The sequence below is a fragment of the Cervus canadensis genome, chromosome 31, assembly GCF_019320065.1.
Source record: "Cervus canadensis isolate Bull #8, Minnesota chromosome 31, ASM1932006v1, whole genome shotgun sequence".
Classification (NCBI taxonomy): domain Eukaryota; kingdom Metazoa; phylum Chordata; class Mammalia; order Artiodactyla; family Cervidae; genus Cervus; species Cervus canadensis.
Genome location: NC_057416.1, coordinates 1,220,354 through 1,242,612, shown reverse-complemented (window position 1 = coordinate 1,242,612; position 22,259 = coordinate 1,220,354). Strand labels below are relative to the sequence as shown.

The 22,259-nt window shown below is 51.5% G+C and overlaps 1 protein-coding gene across 1 annotated transcript in view; it reads right to left on the bottom strand.

Annotated features, from left to right (window-relative positions):
* Positions 1-22,259, bottom strand: part of DLGAP2 (DLG associated protein 2) — a 590,155-nt gene that overhangs the window by 22,398 nt on the left and 545,498 nt on the right. Inside the window, exons 9-10 of the mRNA XM_043454559.1 lie at positions 3,485-3,834; positions 2,664-2,705 (exon numbers count right to left, since the gene is read on the bottom strand). Of these exons, the coding sequence (XP_043310494.1) occupies positions 2,664-2,705; positions 3,485-3,834 (392 nt within the window). The remainder of the gene's footprint in view (positions 1-2,663; positions 2,706-3,484; positions 3,835-22,259) is intronic.

The window sequence follows — 22,259 nt, the reverse complement described above, 5'->3', positions numbered from 1 at the left end:
TGCAAACATGGAAGTGTGCACATCTGTGGGCATGCATGTGTGTGCATGCACATGTGTGTACATGCACATGTATGTACATAAGGTGCAAATGTGACAGCGTGTATATCTGTACATGTGAGTGCACATCTGTGGCACGTGCATGTATGTGCATGCACATGTGTGTATATGGGGTGAACATGTGAGTGCACATGCATATGCATGAGCTCACTTCTGTGGGCATGCATGTGCACATACATGTGTGTACATGAGTGCACATGTGTGAGTGCACATGTGTACATGCAACCACACACCTCTGTGTGTGCATGCTCACATGTGCATGAGAGTGTATATGCGTGTGAGCACACACATGTACACGTGAACACATGTGGGGTGCATGTGTGTGCATGCTCGCGTGTGTACATGAGGACACACATGTGAGAGTGTGCATGTGTGCAGCACATGTGTGACATGTGAGTGCACATGTGTATGGCCCAGATTTTCAGGAAGTCATGGCTGATCACCCACAGCTGGAGGGACCAGAAAGCAGGAGGCTGTTAGCAGAATGTTGGCTGAGCTCTGATCTCAGGTTTTTGCTCTAAAGAAGCTCATCTTAGACTCTGCCTTCAAAGCCCTTACAGCAAAGTGGGTGAGTTGCTCCCACATGGAGTCCCCACATTTTTCTTGGTGACCTACTATGAGTCTAATAGTTAGAGGTGAACTGCCTCCCCTGCCCTGTGAGATGCAGGAAGCCCCAGCAGAAGCAGGTAGGAAGATGGAGGGCTCGGGGGGATGTAACCTGCCCAGGACTCCTGGGTGTAGCCTCGGGGAGGACATTTAAACCCAGTGACCACCTATGACATCACAGAGTGGGCATCATTCCCATTTTAGAGATGGGATGACTGAGGCAGACAGGATGGAAGGACCCCTGGACATCAGACCACATTACAGGACCTGGGAACACACACACACACACAAAACAAACGTAGAAACCCTGCAACAACAGACAAATCATAGATAAAAACAAAGTGAACACAAAGAAAATCGTTCGATGTCACCGTCACTATGAGGAAATGAGGGAGGGCCAGATGTAGTGTCCAGGTGAGAGGGCAGGTCACCAGGAGGCCCGGGTGCAGCCCGACCTGCAGGGTCTGGGGCAGGACATTGTGGGCTCAGCTGAGGACTCCACACATCAGCCCCTGTCCCGGGCCTGGGCTCCAGGGAAGGTGCAGGCAGGAGGGGCCCCTGCTCGGTGGGAAGAACGGTGTTTGTAAAATGAAAGGTATCCCGGACGCTGTGTCCTGGGAGGTTGGGCGGCAGCCCAGCAGGAACTGTCCCTGCAGTGCCAGACGGACACTGGGACACCTGCCGCCCTCCCTGCAGGCTGAGGACAGGGTGATGGGCGGGGTCAGCTGTCCTCCACGTGGTGTCGTGGGTGAGCCAGAGCAGGCTCGTGGGGGCAAGGCATGCCCTTCAAGTCATCCCCCTCTGTGTGCTGGGGTCCCCCCTCCCATCACTGGCCCCCAGCCTCGGGTTCCCCGTTCCAGGCTGGACGTGGCCCCTGTGGGCAGGTGGGGCTCTTGTGAGGACTGGGGGAGCCCAAGGGGCTTGGCACGGACTCGGTGCATCCACGCGGGTCCCCAAGCCGGCCCCTGGCCATGCCCTCTGCACCGCTCTGCTCTGAGCCCTGAGCCCTCGACATCCTCCAGCACTTCCCGGGAGCTCTCTAGGCGTGTGCAGTGGTCCTTCCATCAGCTCAACCTCCCGCTGCTCCCGGATGGCGCCCCCCTCCTCTGTCGCTCGAGTTCCTTGGGTAACGTTTTCTTTGGCTTCCAGCTCACCCCACTGGGCCACCCGAGCTGACACGCTCAGTCGTCCTGTGACTGTTTTGCCGCCGGGAGGACAGCGAGCCCTGCACTCACACGCTCGCCCACACTCGCCCACGCTCGCCCACCGACACTGACCAGGAGCTTGCTATGTGCCAGGCGCTGTGCTAGGCGCTGGGTACTGAGAGGGGCAGGTGTGCCCCCCCGCCCGCGACACGCAGCTGGGGGTCTGCAGGGGCTTGTGGGAGGGGGGCCGTGGGGCGAAGCTCCGCAGCTGGAAGCAGATGGGGTGTGGGGTTGGCAGGGTGTCAGCGGCTCCTGGGGGTGACTGGAGGCGGGAGGGGGATAAGGCAGGTCTGTGGGCTTCTGGGACTATCTGAAAGCATCTGATTGCCTGGAATGTTCCCACTGTTTTCAGAGAAGTGGGAACCTGACCCTCCAGCCCTGTTTGTGGCTCAGCGGGCAGCCCAGAGGAAGCCTGTGGAAGGTGGCAGGTGGGAAACCAGGGTCACAGGCGCCCAGGGAGGTGACCTTCTTAGCCTGGGGGCCTCACAGGTCTCCTCGGCAGACGTGACTGTAAAGGCAGAAACCCTGAGGGCAGCAGGCACCCGGGCCAGCACCTCGGCCCAGACGGCTGTGGCTGCGGGGGTCACTGGCGCTCAGAGCCCCAGCTGTGTCCTCAGGAGGGGGCTGACTGCGTCTCCGGGGATGCAAGGGTCCCCGCGACAATGGGAGCACCTAGCATAGAGCCTGGCATATAGATGAGGACAGAGAGGCGACGAGAGCGGAGGATGAATAACCCGGAAAGGGAGGAAATAAAATTCATGCGTACTTGGCTCGGGGGCGTATTTTGGTACTTACATCTGACCTTGGGTATGGCTGATGCTCTGGGAATTCAGAATCCTAAACAAAACAACGAAGCCACAGTGTGGAGACCGGGTTCAGGGGACCCGCCAAGCGGTCAGCTCGCAGCCTGCCGCCCCCGGCCCCACAACGCCCGAGACAAGGCTCCCCCTCATGCCTGCCGATGCGTGGGCCCTCCTCCGTGGCGCAAGGGAGGCCTAGGGTTTTTAAAGCGCCCCACAGGACTCAGGCTGACGGAGGTATCCGGACTTGCCGAGGACCTGCCTGGCTGCTGACCCTGCCTGGGCTTGGGGCCACCAGCCAGGCGGTCCCCAAGAGGCCAGTCCTGGGCCCCACTCCTGAGCGGGAGCTGGGTGGTGCTGTGTCCCTCCCCTCCTGGAAATCGAGTGGACTTGGTGGTGGGTGTCGGTGCAGGGGCAGCTGTTTTGGCTCTCGGTGATCAGAAGACAATGAGAAGAATAATCCGTGGGTACCCAGGGGTTGGCGTGGGGACTTTTGGGGCCCCTGGGCAGATGTGCTCCTGTTTCCTGCAAAAAGCCTCCCGGTCGTTCACTTTTGGTCCCAAAGCCCAAAAGACTAAAAAGCTTTAGAAAGATCGGGTTTCAACCCCAAACCCTCCTTTTTATGCATCAGAATAACCTATCTCCACACTCTCCATGCTGCCGGCTGCCCCTGGAAATGCCTGGGGGTCCTCTGCCCGCTGCACCTGGCACTGGCTTCTCCCGAAAGCTGGGGCTCAGAGACTCTGGGTGCCTGCAGGGTCCCCACGAGGACCCGGTCCATGTCACTGGGGGGAGGGCGTGCACGCGGGTAGGTACCTGGACCCCAATGGAGGAGCGCTGGCTCTTGAGGAACTCCTCGGCCTTGGACGCCAGGATGGCCTTGTCGCCGGTCCGCGTGGCGCCTCCCTGGCCCTCGGAGGCGTGGCGCTGGGCCGCGGCCGTCTCCAGGGCCAAGCTCATGGCCTTGGTGCTGTCCAGACTGTCCGTGGAGTTGTAGAGGCTGCGGCCATCTGGGGGCCAGGCGGCCACCCTCTGGGCGCGGCTGTCCTGGTAGGCATCCTGCGTGGACTCCGTGCTGCTCTGCGCCGTCACCGAGATCAAGGGCTTGGAGGTGGTGCGGGGGGGCACGGGCGGTGGCGTCTTCTTGTAGCTGGCGTAGGAGACGCCTGTGAGGGGGACACAGCCGGTCAGCGGGGTGCTGCCCGCCGAGCCTGCTCTCCCGCCCAGCACCCGCCAGCCGTCAGGCACTGCTCCCCTGGCGTCCAGCCTGAGAGGACGCAGAGTGTGGGGGAAGCTTTGTCCTCAGAGACCGTCTACGCAGACGTGTGTTTAATGGTGAAAAGTTATGAAAATACCCCCAGATCAGGCAGAATAGGTGACTTCTGACTCAGCAGGACAGAGGGCAGCCCACTGTCCTCACGCAGGTCAGGCACCAGGAGAGGGGCTCGTTCTATACGTGGAGCTAGAACCGCAGGGCCTGCGCGGTTCTCTCCAGGCCAAGACGGACTGTGTTTGCACCGAAATCCTGGGAAGGAAGAGAGGTTAGAAGCACACTCTAACGACGACCATCATCAGCGACGGCATGGCGGAAGGCTCTCTGTGCGCTCCACAAACACTTATGGTGAACAGGCATTATTTTCATCACAGAGAAGACACACAGGTCGGCAGGCTGGCTGCTCCCTGCGAGCACAGGCTCGCTGGGTATAAACCGTGGGGCTGGCAGAGAAGGGAGCCAGGTCTCCACGTCCACCCTGTTCACCCCTGTGCCCTGTGCCCCCGCCACAGCTCCACACAGGCCACGGGCTGGAAATCCACTGAAGGGAACAAGCACAACTGGACCTGAAACGGTACTGAACGCCCCTTAGGAGGCGTCCAGACTCACCAGCTGTATGTGCTGGGCCCGGGTGGTCCCAATTCTCACGGCAGGAAAACCTCACAGCTGCTCTGATGGGAGTGGACTTCCCACAGAGCCCGGCTGTGCTGCTTCCCCTGGAAGGAAGAACTGGCTGGAACCTGTGGGGGGAGCCTCATCATCAGCAAACTCAGCACCCACACCGGCGGCATGTGAGCAAGGGCAGTTGGCTCGGGGACCAGACACGCCGGCGTGTGGCCCAGGGGGCGGCCCCCTCCCCGGGGGCAGACGGGGCGGCTCTGCTTTAAGGGCCTGCAGACCCAGGCCAGGAGTCAGTGCTCTGCAGCCCGTGGAGACGGCCAACTCCTCTCCCGCCTGTGGGGACTCCAGCCAGCACTCCCAAGCCGCAGCTGCCCCGCCAGTGACTTTTAAATCTGTGTGAGTGGATCCGCTGAAGAAATAAAGCATCAAGTGTCACCCAGATGGACATCAACAAATAAAGCAGAGTGAGTTTATCACGTCAGGAGGATCTGAGTTTAAAGGCATAGAAACTGCACATGAAAATTTATAAAATGCACACATTTTCAAAAGGGCGAATGGGAAACAGGCACGTTGGGTAGAGAACAAAGGTAGGAAGAAGGCTATTAGAAAAATGGACTCTGAACAGTGTCTACAACAGAGAAACCTCTAAAATAAGTCTTTTTAAAGACTTGCCCCGTAATGCTCATCAGCCCCAAAAGGAAAATCATTGAAAACTGACTTTATTCCAGGTTTTTATTCTGGGAGATTCTGATGTTTGAGAAAGCATTCCCAAGCTTCCGACCTCCAGCACTGACAACTAGCTGAGAGTGAAGTGAGCGTGAAGCTTCTGCCCAGAGGGTGTGTCGCCAGCAGCAGGAGGGCCTCTCCACCGAGGTGGGGGGCTCCTCACCTCACAGGGCAGGGCCTTTCTGCCTGAAGCTGCTTCTTAAAGGCACATTCACTCTCCTCACCGGGCCCATCCACCCGTGGTGCTCAAGTGGCTAACATCGGGTTAAGAAGACCTCCGTCCACCTGGTCAACTGTGGTGCGTCCCCTCCAGCCCTGTGGTAACTCTTGCGCAGGCCCCGCGGTCAGTCCTGTTCCTGTGGAGCTCACAAAGCTTCAGGGACCCCTAGACGGTTCACCACAGCCCCTCAACCCCCTGCACCCACCTACAGTCGTGCCCCTGCAAGCCCCCTTGGAGCAAACCCAGGACTTAGTGAGCTTGCTGAAACCCCAGCATCATCACCATGGGGCCAAGGTCACTGAGGACACAAGCTCCTAGGAGTCAGGCTGGGCCCCTCTGTCCATGGGATTCTCAGGCAGGAATACTGGAGTGGGGATCCCCTCCTCCAGGGGATCTTCCCGACCCAGGGATTGAACTTGGGTTCTTTACCGCTGACCCATCCGGGAAGCCCCTCCCTGGGCTAGTCACTGCAGAACAGAGGGACTGTTCCAGAAGAAGGAAAATGCAAAAAGCACAGCAAACCCACCTTCTTCAAGAAGGTTGTTTCTGGCCACAGAGAAAAAAAATCTATGAATGTATCTGGGCTTCTCAGTAAGATAAGAGAGCAGCTCAGGCTTCACTGCGATTGCTGGTGGTGGAGAAGAGACCCTGGGATCTGGAGTGATTGAGGGTCTGGGTACTGTGAGCTGAGGCTGGACATCGTCAGGACCCTTTGGGGAGAGTTAGGCTCTGAGACGCAGGAGGGGTCACGAATGCCCTGCTGGCCCTGGGGACAAGAGTGCCAGCTCCCTTCAGCCGGGTCCTGACTCGCTGACTCAGCAGCACTGGGGGGCTGGGGTTTCGGGAACCAGGGATGTCCTGTGTGTCACGGATCAGCTGGGCAGAGCTGGTGCAGGGGACAGCGGGCAGGGGGTGGGGTCTCACACTGTTCTGCCCCCAGACTGCTGCTTGCCTGGGGAAGGCTGGCTGGCTGTACCCTCTCGGGGACCATGGGGGCCCTGGACAAGTCCCTGCCCCCCCATCCCCGTCTGGGGAATCTCAGACCCTCTGCAGCGTCAGCCAGCGGTGCTCAGCCCAGAGAACCTGCACCCCTCTCTCCCAGGGGACCTTGGCGACGTCTGGGGACACTCCTGGTGGTTACGATGGGGAAGGGGAGCGGCAGGGGTGCTGCTGGATGTTGTCCGGGCTCAGGAAGGCCCCACCACGCAAATGACCAGCTCAGAAATAAACCCAAGTGAGGCCACCACCTCATGTTTCTGGTGGGGCCCACCTGCTCCCCTGTGACGGGAAGGGACACGGGTGGTCAGGTCTTTCCATAACGGCTCGTCCTTCCCTGTGTGGGGTCAGGCTGAGGCCCGCCTTCCTGACCTGGGACACGGCTGGCTGTCCAGAGTGTGTTTACTGCTCCCCCACACCTCTCCCACATCACGTGTTGCTTCTCAGTGACCTTTTCTCCACCGCTCACAACATCGCTATGACAAGGGAATCAGCACAGTATCTACACGCTAACTGACGGGGAAGGGCGAGAAGCAAGCTTATTGGCAGCTTTCACATGAAACACTGGGAGCTGGTGGCGTCTTCACGGTAATGCAGGGAGCACAGCTCATTTATGAAGGAAGGTCTTTATCCTTCGACACCGTGTCTGCAGACCCCGCCAAGAGCAGGTGGTCCCCTGCACCCCGGCTCTGCGCCATGGCCGTGGCTGAGCGCCCAGACCTCATCCTACAGTGGAGGGTGGTGGAGGTCCTCATTGCTTCTCTTAAGCAGAAACATTGATTCTGAAGAAATGCCCCCTGCCTCCCGGCGCCTGGCTGTGGCCGTGCAGGTGACCGAGAAAGCCAGGAGCACAGGTTTCAAAGCGACGCCTCGTTGTCACAGTTGTGTTTATGTTCACAGCCTGGACGTGAGCGCAGAGCAGCAGCAGAAACGCAGCCGTGTGGGCTTCCCGGCCGCGTGCACCTCCCCAGGAGCGAGGACACGCGCGCGAGGACTGTCACGCTGTTGCACGACAAACACGCCCGGAAGCCGGGCCGAGGCCCTCCACGCGACAGAGCCCACATCCAGCACAGCTCACCTCCGCGTCCCGCTCAACCTCACGGGACTCCCTTCACCTGCTAAAAAGGATGAATCTGACTAAATGCACCCAGTACAACTGAGACTGGAAATCTAACAAAGCAACCAAACTGCCTTCCTGTCTGGATGTCTTATTTTCAGTGTTGCAGTTTATCTCCACGGTCACAGGAAAATCCACTATCACATCTTCTCAACTTAGAATGCGTTTGCCACAGGGTGATAATGTGAATTTATACACTTATTTCTTTGTAAAAATGTAGTGGGACAACACATTTTCCTAACAAATTAATTAAAAGGGGGCTTCTTGGCAGGACTGGTGCTGAAGCTGAAGCTCCAATACTTTGGCCCCATAATGTGAAGAGTCAACTCATTAGAAAAGACCCTGATGATGGGAAAGATTGAGGGCAGGAGGAGAAGGGGATGACAGAGGATGAGACAGTTGGATGGCATCACCGACTCAATGGACATGAGTTTGAGTAAGCTCCAGGAGATGGTGAAGGACAGGGAAGCCTGGAGTGCTGCGGTCCATGGGGTCACGAAGAGTCAGATAGGACTTAGTGACTGAACAACAAGAAGTCTGTCTCCAGGGTAGCAGAGAACAGTCTATACTCAAGCTGGGAGGGGCAGCACAGTGACGAAAGGAAGCGTTCATGCTGTTTCCACACTGTGTCGGGGGGGCCCCCGAGGCGGCTCTTAGGGCTAGAGTGGATGTGATGTCCCCCCAGAACACGGGGCTGCCCTGAGGACATCTGCAGTGGCATTTAGCCACCAGGGGCCAAGGAGAGTCCCGGCTGCACCCGTGAGGATTCCTGCCTGCGGGTCCCCCACCACCTTCTTGGCCAAGGAAAGTATGGCTTCTCTGGGGCAGTTTGCAGCCCCTGAAAACACCTGTCACTTGTCCCTTGATCCCCTTGTAATGGCCCCAGTGAGAATCTAACACATACACTTAATGGAAATAACAGCTGCTACCTAATGTTTTATGAATAACTTAACACAAGCTAAAGAAACACATGGAAAAATACCCATAAATGTTCCAGACACACACACCAGATCCATGCCGACACATTAGTGTAGAAGCCAAACGGGATTTGCAGTTTGCACTGTGAGACAGGCCTTTAAGACAGGTTCTCCGTGGCCCTGCGCCTCCATGTCGGGCGTATGCACACAGCAGGCCCCCCCACCCTGGACAGGGCCGCTCACTGCAGATGCTGCCGCACCTTTACATTCCTGGTCAACTGAGTGCTTCTGAACTTAATGAGTTAAAAACTGTCAGTTGTCAGTTTGGGGCAAATAGAGCTTAATGTACATAAAACATTTTAGATAAATAAAATAACGTTGAGACAGAGTTTAAAAAAAATATGGGTATATCACTATATTCATTCATGAGTCCAGTCTCCTGACAAATACATGTTGGTACTTACAACTTGTAGAGCAGAACTGTGTACTCTTTTTTTTTGAATTGTTTATTCTTAAATGAGTTCTTAGAATTAGAATTAGAAGCTGGGAAATACAGTAAAGAAAGAATTAAAGGGAACTCCCTGGCGATCCAGTGGTTAGGACTCCGTGCTTTCCCTGCTGAGGGCAAGGGTTCAATCCCTGGTTGGGGTTTAAAATCAGGCAAGCTTCGAGGTGCAGCCAAACATTAAAAAAAAGAAGACCATGAAGAAGAAAGAATTAAAAATGTGCATTTGATCATGTTAATTTCCTGCCACTGATTAAAATAAATAATTATGGATATCCTTTTACGCATTCAAGAAAAATATTCAATTATTCAGTTGAACAGTTTGGGTAATAATGATTGAGTTAATTATTAGGTACAGGCTGTATTGTCTATCATTTTCTACATGTAGGTCAGACAAACTTCATATACGATTGAAAATTTTAATTTTAACTTAGCAATGTAATCCTACTGAAGTATGTACGGCTTCAAAGAGCAGATGAATCAACAGATTTCTAAACAATCTCAAAATTTATTTAAATAAAAGTGATCAAATACAAATTTTGAAGTAAAAAATGAAACGACAACTTCTTTTAGATATCCTGAAGGCCTGACTACTTTCTCTCTCTGCCTTTTTTTTGGCTCTGCTGGGCAGCATGTGGGATCCAGCTCCCCAAAGGGGGATCAAACACGTGTTCCCTGAATTGGAACGGCAGAGTGTTAGCCACTGGACCACCTGGTAAGTCCTAGCTCCCTTTCTCTCTCTCTCTTTTTAAACTGAGTTCAGGCAGGAACATCCTTTTGGTTTTAAAACCTGACATTGATTTTTTTTTTTACCAAGTGCCTAACACTATGAAATCCCTGGAGGTCTTCAGGCCGTTTTGTGGTCCAAGGGGGAGATTAAATGCAATTTGTTTTATTACATTTCCTGAGTTGGTCTGGATCCTGCCTACGTCTCAGGGATCAGATGTGTTGGCGAAACTCACTGTGAAAACAGTGGTGGTGAGAGGAAGCAACATGAGGAGGAGCCTTCTCCATTGAGCCTCTTGAGGCCGATTCAAGGCTCCAGGCACAAGGGAAGGCTCGTTACATTACTCAGGATGGAAGGAGCCATGGTAGGGAGATCTTTATGAAAATGGCATTGAACTAAAAGTGTTGACACTTCAAGGAAACTTTGTTAGTTCTTCTCTGTTAGAGCCGAGCGATGAGGCACATGAAAATCAGGCTTTCCCAGGCACGCGAGGGCTTGAGTTCATCTCATTTGGACTCTTTCTGAAGAAATGACTCAAAGCCCTGTGTCAGAAGGGCGCTGAGCCGGCAGGTGGGAAGAGGCTGCAGCACGGACCTGCTGGTTGAGCGACAGGAGGGTGGACGTCTCTACCTGGACGACGACTGTGCCTAAAACCTTGGGGATTTATTCTGGCTCTGTGAGAAGGGCCACCTTCCAGATAGCTTTGTCCAGTAGCTCAGCCAGGAGTCAAGTTTAAACGACCTGAACTTTGAAAGGTTTCCCAGGTGGCTCAGCGGTAAAGAATCCACCTACAGTGCAGGAGACGTGGGTTTGATCCCTGGGCTGGGAAGATCCCCTGGAGAAGGAAATGACAACCCACTCCAGTATTCTTGCCTGGAGAATCCCATGGAGAGAGGAGCCTGGCGGGCTACAGTCCAAGGGGTCACAAAGAGTCAGACATGACTCAACGACTAAATGACAACAAACTTCTAAAATATCTAAACACCTAAACTACAATTAAGCATCAGTTCCTCCACATCTGAGCTGCACTCGAGCGCCTCAACAGTCACGAGCAGCCAACGGGGATGGTGAGTGACGGCGGCCGCTGGTCTGGAGCGTGTCCTCCAGGCGAAGTTCAATCAGTACAAGCCCACCTCCTTCAACGGCTGACACAGGCAGAGGAACTCCGTCGTAAAGACTTCCCTGTAGGTCTTCAAAGTGTTGGGTTGGCAAACATACTGAAGGGGGATCCAGAGAAACACATTCTATTTGAGGTAAACCGACTTGAATGGGATGAAATCAACTACTGCACAGTGTATACTTCCGCATGACCTTGAGTCATCTCAAATGCGAACACAACGTTATTTCAATGGGCGCCTTATTATCCCTCCACACCTGGAACTCTGGACATCGTTTTTGATTTCGGTCCTTACAAGCCATTTGCAAGCCAAAAAGGAAATTTAAAAATTAGCATTCTATCGTATAAAGCACAAATACATAATCAAGATAAAATATACTTCGAAAGGCAGGCTTCACCATTCTATTCGAACGTAACAGTCACACTTAAATTCATTGCACTCTCTTAATTAGAACTTCAAAGACAACAGCATAAAAGGAATTACAGTAATCAAGCCCATGAATGTCTAAATGAGAGTCTGGATATTGGAGAACCCAAACCAAAGGCAAAGATTCAACATAAAAGATTCAGGCTACTTTGACACTTTAATTAATGTCAGTCTCAAAACATAAGTGTAAGTCACACAGGATGCAGAAGTCTTGTCCTCTTGGCATGAGCACAGTGGTTTCCCTGAAGTTACAGAAACTCGTGTGGGCCGCACAAGTTCTGACGGGCCACCAGCAAAGACATCCACCTCCCATGTGTTAATTAGCAAGAAATGACAGTCTAGCCAGCATCCAACATCTTGCAGACAGTAAAATGAAGTGAGGACAGCTGTTTCATGGTTTGAGACACTTCCTGTTTCCATTTAAAATATTTAAAACCCCCTTCGCACAAGAAGAACTTGGATTTTCCAAGGAAAAGCTAAGAATGAGGCAACTTTTAAAGGTGTGGAGAATCAGTTAAGTTTGTAAGTACAGAATTCTGAGTGTTCAAGGGGCCAGGCTGTAAACAAAATGACCAAACGACAGGACTGATTTACAGTCAAGTCCTGAGGTTGTGGGGACGACAAGACGGAAGGTTGAAAACACATGGGGAGCAGAGGGTGGCTCCCCCCACCAGGCGTCCAGCGCTAAACAGCTGTGTCCCGAAGCTTTGAGAACAGGAGGCTTCAACTTAGCTGAAAACGCGGAATCACGGAAAACAATGATTTTTCTCAGTGGAAAAGCTGACAGACCCCCCCCCCCCAGGGACACAGCCGGGTGCCTTGGGTCAGTCTGTTTCTGGAGGATCTGCAGACGGAGCAGCGGACGGCCCTGGCCTCTGTCCTCAGAGCCGACACGTGGGCTGCACCTCGCTTCACAGGGGACGTGTAATCAGGAATGAAGCCTGCATTAGAGTTGTGTCAGAACAGTATTTTTACCACCATGACGTGTGGGGGAGTAATTCTGGGTTGGTGCTTTGTTTTACGATGAAATCACTGACTTCACGTCGGCTTGTGGCAAACCAGGCAGGTGTGGCTGTGGACCCCCGTGAGTTAAAGTATTGGAGTTACTACTATCTCTTGGGTCAAGGAAAAGGGGAAAACCTTCCAACGAAAAATTAATACAGCGATAATGCTGATACTAATTGCAAGGGTAAAAATAACACATAACGAGCTATTTACACCTACTGATGCTAGCATCTAATGAATACATCATAAATTTTGCCTTTTGTTGTTCTGTCTCTCAATCGTGTCTGACTCTTTGTGACCCCACAGACTGTAGCCTCCCAGGCTCCTCCGTCCATGGGATTCTCCAGGCAAGAGCACTGGAGTGGGTTGCCATGCCCTCCTCCAGAGGATCTTTCTGACCCACGGATGGAACCCACGTCTCCTGCACGGGCAGGTGGATTTTACCACTGAGCCACCAGGGACTTCTCCCATAAAGTTCCATAAGAAAGTTGGGAGACAAGGAAGGTGACCATTTACTGTCTTTTCAGAGACTGCAGGTGACGTGTCGGCCTGCCGGCTGACTCCCTCTCCTGGGCTCCACCTCCCGCGATATTATGAAACAGAAAACCTGACCTGATACCCGGAGCTGGAAAACAGGTGACACAGTCTGTCGTGAAGCACGCAGAGGTTCTAAGTGAGTCCTCACAAAGAACCGGGCTGCTGATCCACGCCTCCCTGGATGACAGCACATTGCTGTCAGTGTTCGATGAACATTTTTATTCTCTGGCTTTAAGTTCAGAACATCAGTGACAGAGCAAACCCACCTACCCTGGGAACAGTGCTCCCACCTGAGCGCAGTTCAGAGAGAAAACGTCCTTTACTGATTAACCCATTTGTTCACTGTTTTCATTAAAAACTCAGCAAGTATTTCTATAATGCTTAGCACATCCCAGGCCCTGGGGACCCAGCAGCGAGGAAATCCCTGCCTGCCTGTTCTCCTGTCCCCAGGGAGGAAACACGGACCCAAATGCATCATTATAACACACGGATGCCCCCTGTAATGGGCTCCAAGTGCAACCTCACAATAGTTTTGTGAAAAGCACCATGGTATGTATAAAACCCAGTTGACTTTTCTGCCTGAACCTGGGATCTAGTTTAATATTCAGTTAGTACCAGGTTCATGGTTACTCTTTTGAAAGAGAGAGAGAAAGAAACACCAACATCTCTAAAGGTCACACCTGCATGGTAATAATGTATGACTAGAAAAAAAAAAGTCAACTTAATTTTGAAGAGAAAAGAGAAAGAATCGTTCAAATGGGGGTTCAGGAAAGGAACTCCCTGATCTCGGGCCATAGGCGGGGCCTTGGGGTGCCAGGCCAGGGCTCCCTGAGCTGGAGTCTGGTGCGGCCTCTGGACGTGGATGAGTGTGGGCGGGCTTGCCGCGTTGGCCTCATCTGTAGGACAGTGGACGGGGCTTGCATCTAACGGATGCAGACATAGACTCTGAGCATCCACTGAAAAGCACACGGCATGTGCCTTGTGAAGAGCCCCCAATGCCAAAGTAACTCATTTCTTTTTGGACCGTTCGCCAGATAGCACAGGCCTTTTAGAAATTTCCCTTGCAGAGACAACTAAGCCCCAGTCTGCAGGATAGGGCGAGTGGGCGGGAGGAGACTCCTCGGTCCCACAGCTAAGATCTAGGATCTCAGTTCCTGCTGTAAATATTCGGAAGAGGAGAGAACTCTGACCATTTCATGAATCACAGACCATTTTGTAATAACTCAGTATTAATTAGCAGAAGGGACTAAATGTTAACTACCAAGTATCAGCTGAGAAAATGTGATCACGGTGATTACCTATTTGCAGAAATGCCCAGAGCTTCTAAACCTACTTCAGTTCTGTTTCCTTTTCTTTCATGAAGTATCTCTCTAGTATTTTATAGACATTAGGCACAAAATAAATATTTGTGGACTAGATTCCATTGATCGTGTGACTGATCAAAATGGCAGTGAAGGAACGGCCTGCTAGAAACCAATAAACACCGACTCCCTATTAGAGAGAGAGATCAAAGCACACACAGGCACTTTAATGAACTGGATACGCGGCCTTGCCCCGCATTTGCCACACAGGCATTCAGAGGACCTGCACCTGTAATCCCAGAAACGGCCACGTTCCTCAGCTGGTGAAACCTTCCTTCTGACTTCTCACTCACACTCATGGAGACATCAGACACAGTCATCTCCTCCTTCCTTATCTCTTTACTCGTTGGCTTCCAAAAGGTAATAAATGAATGTCCATCTGTCTGCGCTCAGTCTCTCAGTGGTGTCTAACTCTTTACGAATCCCAGGACTGTTGTCTGCCAAGCTCCTCTGTCTGTGGGATTCTCCAGGCAAGAATCCTGGAGTGGGTTGCCATTTCCTTCTCCAGGGCATCTTTCCGACTTAGGGATCAAACCAAAGTCCCAGTGGATTTATCATAAAGAACATGTATGTTTTTTATGATAAATCCACTTGGACTTTCAAATATCCCCATTATTTGTGTTTAAAAAGCACAGCATGGCTCTGTGTCTTAATGACTATGTTGCTGCTACTGCTACTGCTAGGTCACTTCAGTCATGTCAGACTCTGTGCGACCCCATGGAGGGCAGCCCATTGGGCTCCCCCATCCCTGGGATTCTCCAGGCAAGAACACTGGAGTGGGTTGCCATTTCCTTCTCCAATGCATGAAAGTGAAAAGTGAAAGTGAAGTCGCTCAGTCGTGTCCGACTCCTAGCGACCCCATGGACTGCAGCCTACCAGGCTCCTCCATCCATGGGATTTTCCAGGCAAGAGTACTGGAATGGGAATGACTATGTTAGGAGGAAGTAAATCCAATGTAATTAAGTGTTTTATTAGGTAATGCTCTACATATACGAATATATATCCCCTAGAGTCTATGGTTTCCTGACTATGGTTCACTGCCACCTAGCCATCATTTGAAAGGATCAGTGAAAATACAAATTTCACATCCCAAGTCTGAAACCATAAACCAAACTCACTATATACATGTGTAGCATTCTACTTCTATTGGCACCTGAAAATGGGTTGAAAGAGTAATCTCAACCTCATTCCATCTCTCACTCCAAATTTGGGAACGTTAAAATGCCCTAACCAAATTCTGTTTTAGCCTAATACCCCTACTGAAAGTAAATGATAACCAGCTAGTGCTAACTGAAAGTCTGAGTTTTGAACAGCTCTGGTGTCTTTGTGAAGGCGAAAGGAAGTGGATGGCGGAGTAGTTTTTTAAGTCAAAAAAATATTTTGAGTGTTTGGATATCTTGCACTTAAAGAAAGGCAGTTCCCTCAGTCATTTTAGATGCCTGAATAATTCTTACATGTCCAGGGAGTCAACATCAAAACTGGAAGGATCACCCACAATGATTCTGCAGTTAGTGGCCCACCAAGGACCTCTTTTCAGAAGTGGCCAGGTGTCATCTGAGGAATAATTAACAGGCCTGGGTTGTGGCCATTCTGGGAGAACCTCTGCACTTGACCTACAGCTCAGGATAAGACTTAGGGATATTATTCACATGTTTTTTTCCACAACCCTTCCCATTGCAGCAGCTCTGGGCTCCTCTCTGCAGAGATTTTGCTTGGGAAAGGCAGTTTAAGTTGACCCCTCCTTGACTTTGGTGATTTAAAGAGAAGAAACGAACGCGTTATTTTTCACGGCTACACTGCATGTGATCCACTTATGTGTCACGTCAACATCTGATAAAAGCAGTGGGCACCCTGCGTTGGTACCATCTTCCCTGGTGGCTCAGATGGTAAAGAATCTGCCTGCAGTGCAGGAGACCTGGGTTCAATCCCTGGGTCAGGAAGATCCCCTGGAGAAGGTAACGGCTACCCACTCCAGTATTCTTGCCTGGAGAATCCCATGGACAGAGGAGCCTGGTGGGCTGTAGTCAGGGGGTTGCAAAGAGTTGAACACGACTGAGTGACTCACATACACACACAGAGAAAGACATCCGATGAGCAAGTTGTCTGAGAGGACGGCTTTGCCCAGGGGAGCTTGAACACTGAACTTTAAATATTAAGTGAGTGCAAACTGTTCATGTAAATGGATTTAAACATTTTATAAGCTGTAAATTCTCAAGTCAACCATTCTTACATTCAACAAACATTTACTGAGTCCTGTACACCCCAGGTGTACACACAGATCAGGAGACTGGGCGGATGCAAACTCAGCCGCAGCAAATCCAAACGTGCCTGAGCACAGCCGTGACCTTGACGCGTGTGAGGAAAGATCAGCGACACCTGAGAACCATGGGTGTTCACCACTGCTCCGGGCAGGACGGGCCAGCCGTGAGCGGCAGCCTTGCTTGGCAGTGACGGCGGCGTCTGTGATTCCCGGCCGGTGTCCCTGGAGCCTGGTGTGGTGAGACTGGTCATGTGGTGGCAGGAGCCCGTGTGGGGAGCACGCCGTGGAAGACCCCACCGTGAGCAGACCTCAGCCTCCTGGCCCCTGGTGTTTGCACACACGACTTCAGAAGGAATGTTGTGTGGCCAGCAGCAAAGGGACCGAGAAAGCGCCCCTGAGACCCTGGGCCCCTTGGAAGCATATCATCCCCCGTTGCGTGGCTGTGTGCTGTGTTCTGTGATGCAAACGAACACTCACGGGTGGGAGATTCCAGCCCCTGCTCTAGAAGTGTCTGATACAGTGCTCAACACCAAGAGGGGCCTGTTCTCATGGTCATGGAGAAAAGAGAGTCAACAGTAAAAACTGAAATAATTTCTGACACTAATTACCTATGAGAAAGCCTAACACAGAACACCGCGAGTATCTTGCCCTGTGTCTCCAGGGAAGCCTTGCTCATGAGAGCAGAGAGATCCTGCCGCGAGGCCTGCCGCTGGGCTATGACCCGTCAGCAGCTCGGTCAAGCGGATGCCCTCCTTCTCAAGACAGAGAACGTTTTAAATTTGAAAACTAGAATGCAGGGGATTAAAAAAATTACATCAAAATACAGTTATTCAAAGCGTTAGGAAATTTCTGTGACTGGGGTGTCTATTAATGCAGTTAATAATGAGATCTGGCAAGAAGACTGATAACGATTGTCGATTTCAAAGCCTCATGAACATAAAGGGTGTTTTGAAATCCTGGCATGAATTGTAGGGCGGCAACACACCAGGGATTGGAGGCCGAGCTAAAGTGAGCCTGTTCTGTTGCTGCATTTGTAACTGGGGGACATTTTAAAGATAGACCAGATCACCTTACATGCCTCTTGAGAGACCTGTATGCAGGTCAAGAAGCAACAGTTAGAACCAGACATGGAACAACAGATTGGTTCAAAATTGGGAAAGGAGTACATCAAGGCTGTATATTGTCACCCTGTTTATTTAACTTATATGCAGAGTACATCATGTGAAATGCCGGACTGGATGAAGCACAAGCTAGAATCAAGATTGTGGGGAGAAATATAAAAAATCTCAGAAATGTAGATGATATCACCCTTATAGCAGAAAGCAAAAAGGAACTAAAGAGCCTCTTGATGAAGGTGAAAGAGGAGAGTGAAAAAGGTGGCTTAAAACTCAACATGCAAAAAACTAAGATCATGGCAACCAGTCCCATCACTTCATGGCAGATGGATAGGGAAACAATGGAAACAGTGACATTTTATTTTTTGGGGCTCCAAACCACTGCAGATGGTGACTGCAGCCATGAAATTAAAAGATGCTTACTCCTTGGAAGAAAAGCTATGACATACCTAGACAGCATATTAAAAAACAGAGACATTACTTTGCCAACAAAGGTCTGTCTAGACAAAGCTGCAGCTTTTCCAGTAGTCATGATGGATGTGAGAGCTGGACCATAAAGAAGGATGAGTGCCAAAGAGTTGATGCTTTTGAACTGTGGTGTTGGAGAAAACACTTGAGAATCCCTTCGACTGCAAGGAGATCCAACCAGTCCATCCTAAAGGAGATCAACCCTGAATATTGACTGGAAGGACTGATGCTGAAGCTGAAGCTCTAATACTTTGGCCGCCTGATGTGAAGAACTGACTCATTAGAAAAGACCCTGATACTGGGAAAGACTGAAGGCAGGAGGAGAAGGGGACGACAGAGGATGAGATGGTTGGACGGCATCACTGACTCGATGGACGTGAGTTTGAGCAAGCTCCGGGAGCTGGTGAAGGACAGGGAGGCCTGGTGTGCTGCAGTCCATCAGGTCACAAAGAGTAGGCCATGACTCAGCGACGGAACAACAAACATGTTAGAAAGATTAAGGATCCACTTTTTATCCCTCCTCACCTCCTGAACGTATTAGGGGTCCCCCAGGAGCCCATGGGTTCCAGGCTGGGGGCCTCAGTTCCAGAGCCCATGGCCTCTGTGGGAGTCTGTCTCCAGTTTCCTCATCACGGTTCCTGCAGGGCCTCCGCTGCAGACCTGCCAGGTGAGGCGTGGGCACCTTCTCCCTGGAACGACCTGCCCTTCACCCAGCAGCCGGGACGGGCTCTGGGCCGGGCAGCTCCGTGTCTGCTGAGTCCCGAGGGCCCCCTCGGCCTCTTGCTCCCTCTTCCATGGTGGCTGCTCCGGCTCCTGCCCTCAGTGCTCCTCCTGGACCAGAACTCACCTGTCCTGCAGCTCCTCACACCGACTGCCCTGGCCGACGAGTCGCCTGTCCAGCGCCGACCCAGACCCGGCCACAGGGACACCCTGGGGGCCCGCCTGAGCCGCCAGGTGGCTTCTGTCCTTCTCTGATGCCCCCGGTCCCCGGGGAGGTCAAACCTGTCCTGTGGTGGTCAGCAACCACCAGCCTGCAGAAGCGAATGGTGCTTCTGTACTTTTAGATCTACCTGATTGATCGTTTTACAAACATAGCTTCTCAACATCTGTGAAAGTGCCTCCCATCTTAATGACCACCCCGGCCCCTAACCCCAGCCACAGGACAGAAGATTCTGGTCCATCTCCTTACAGTCCAGCTGCTGGCCAGAGTGCAGGGCTGCTGATGAAAGTTCCTGTGTAAATGATAGGACCATTTTAAATGTAGAGCCTGAAGAAATACACTTTGTAGATACTGAATTAGTCACATCTGTGCAGAGGAACAGACCAGAAGAGGTGTTCACACGTGGAGAGAGAGGTTTATGAGAGGAACTGGCTTGAGTGACCATGGAGGCTGTCAAGACCCGAGCTGTGTGGGGCCCATCGGCACCTGGAGACCGAGCGGAGCCAACGGTCAGTTCCCATCCGAGGGCTGGTAGGCCCAAGACCCGGGGGAAGCTGGTCTCTCAGGTCAAGTTCAAAGGAAGAACAGTCAGGCTGGAGGAATTCTCTCCTACTCAAGGGAGAGCTAGCTTTTTGTTATATTCAGGCCTTCAACTGATTGGGCACAGCTCACCCACACTAGGGAGGGCAATCTGCTTCACTCAGATGCGAGCATCTTAATGCTTCAAAAAAGCACCCTCACAGCAACACCCAGAATAATGCTTGACTAAACACCTAGGCCCAGACAAGCTGACACATACACTTAACCATCACCGGTATCACGTACAATTTTCCAACATTCCTTGGAATAGCAGTGCCTTAGTCCTCAACCACTAATCCAGAGCAAAAGTAACCAGCCACCAGGAAACTTGGCAGGAGAGATAAATGGGTAAGATGAGCAGGTTGCAGGAAGCCTCCTTGTCTTCCACTCTGAATGATGTTTCAAAGGATAATTTTTCTTAAAGGCTAATTCTCCAGAAAATAAAAATGCCTAAGAGGAAACCAGCAGGTATGAGTCCAAATGCATCATTTTAAGACGTCAAAGTGTTTCTTGGAAAAAATAAGCAAAGAAGAAAAACCTGAAGTTGTGAAAGTAACAAGTACATTATAATTTTTAGTGCATTTTGAAGATAGTGTGTGTAAAATGATTAAGTACAGATAATCAACAAACTCAATACGTATGCGGTGCTGTGTGGCCATGTTCCTCTGACTTCCAGTGTTAGCGCAGCCTCTGCCTCACTGCAAGGAAAGCAGACTCCTGACAGCCAGTGATCTGACTGAAGAGCAGTGCACAGGATCGCTCTCTTCCCGAGAGCAAACTTACTTTCTTTTAAAAGTTCTCAGAATGTTTTATAATTTTGTAAATTTAAATAACTGGTTTTAATTTAGTGTTTTTTAACTAACACATTATAAGAAACAAAAGCCATAGTATCAATGCTTTCTAAACATAATTATGAAATGATGTAAGTATATACCGATAGTAAATATGATTCACCATCACAGGCTACGGGGCTTTCCAGGTGGCACTAGTGGTAAATAAAGAACCAGCCTGCCAATGCAGGAGACTTAGGAGATGCAGGTTCGATCCCTGGGTCAGAAAGATCCCCTGGGGGAGGGCATGGAAACCCACTTTAGTATTCATGCCTGGAGAATTCCATGGACAGAGAAGCCTGGCGGGCTACGGTACATGGGGTCTCAAAGAGTCATATCCATTAGATACGACTGAAGCAACTCAGCATGTACACGTGCACAATAGGCTGCATGCTTTGGCATCTGATACATCCATATGTTTAAAAGGGAAGTACATTTCAGAAATAAATGAAAATTAGGATTTCTCCATTTTAATAAGTGTGTACTTTAGCAGGAACTCACCTGATCGGGGGTGGGAGGGAAGGCATTTGTGTTGGCTACTACGCTAATTAGATGAAGAGCAAATCAGTGAAGCCTTCCTGGAAGAAATGATCCCTGAGTTGCCAACAAAAGCATAGCTCAGAATTAGGCAAAAAAAAATCTGAAAAGCAAATTCTGGGCTCAGCAAACAGCACATGAGGTGAGAGACTGCGAGGAGGGGTGAGAGGCAGCTGGGGGCCCGGCCGGGTCACCCAGGTCACGCACTGGCTGCGGAGACCCCTGCCTCAGCTCACGGGAGCCGCGGAGCCACGGGGGTGCCCTGCGGCCGTGCTGCAGGACCTGCGGCGGTGGGGGGCGGCGAGAGGGGCACTGAGGGGCCCTCAGCGCGCCAAGCAGGTGAGCAGGTGGGCAGGTGAACAGGCCAGGGGCGCAGCCACGAGGTGACATGGGGTGGGGGCGGGCTGCTGGGGGTCCCGCGCGGACCGCACTTGCGCCCTGGGATCGAGCCGAGTGACTCATTCGTTCACCCATTTACATACGCACGAATTCATTTATTTAGTCATTGATTATTTAGGGTTTAGGATGCTAAATGCTAAGTCTGACTGGCTCATGTATCCACAAGTTAAACAGTTGTTTCCTGCAGTGACTGACCATGCCTGCTATCATGATGGCCCAACGGGATTACCAGGGTCCTGGCTGGCAGAAGGCCAGAGGGCAGGAGTCAGGGGAGGTGCTATGGGTAGCGGGCCGAGGTCACGCAGCCAGAGCCCAGGAAGATGCCAGACTCCACACGCGGGAGGCATCCTGGAAACAGGAGGTCAGGGGAACGCTTGAGAGGCAAGTTACTGCAGAAATACAAGGCACCAGATAGAAAAAGGTTTACGAGGTTTCCTCCCTCATGCCTGGCGTGGATGTTCCCTCCGTGGTAATGCCTCCTGGAATCAGTGCTGACATATGCTGAGAAAACCTCTGACCCAGAGAAAGATCATTATCAGCTAATTTTACAGTGTTTTCCTCCCCGACATCAATAACCTTCCTTCCCTAGAAGAATCGGGTGAAATGCATATTTAGACAAGTAAATCTATCTGATAAATCACTTCACAGATGAGAAAGAAGCCATGTGTGAAATGAAAGTAGATGTTTTCAAAACCACTTCATTTAGTGAGAGGACCCTAATCAATACGTGGGGTGTTTGGTGATGGGAGAAGCAGTGGGTTGTAGAGTCACGCTGGCCGTGGGTCCCAGTGCCCAGTGGCAGAGTCTGGTCCTACTTCAGGTCCCAGGAGATCAGGTGACAATCTCTGTTTCAGCTGCATCTTCCCCCATCGTGAAGGGCTGAGGGAAATTATGGGTGAACTCAAGCCCCAAAC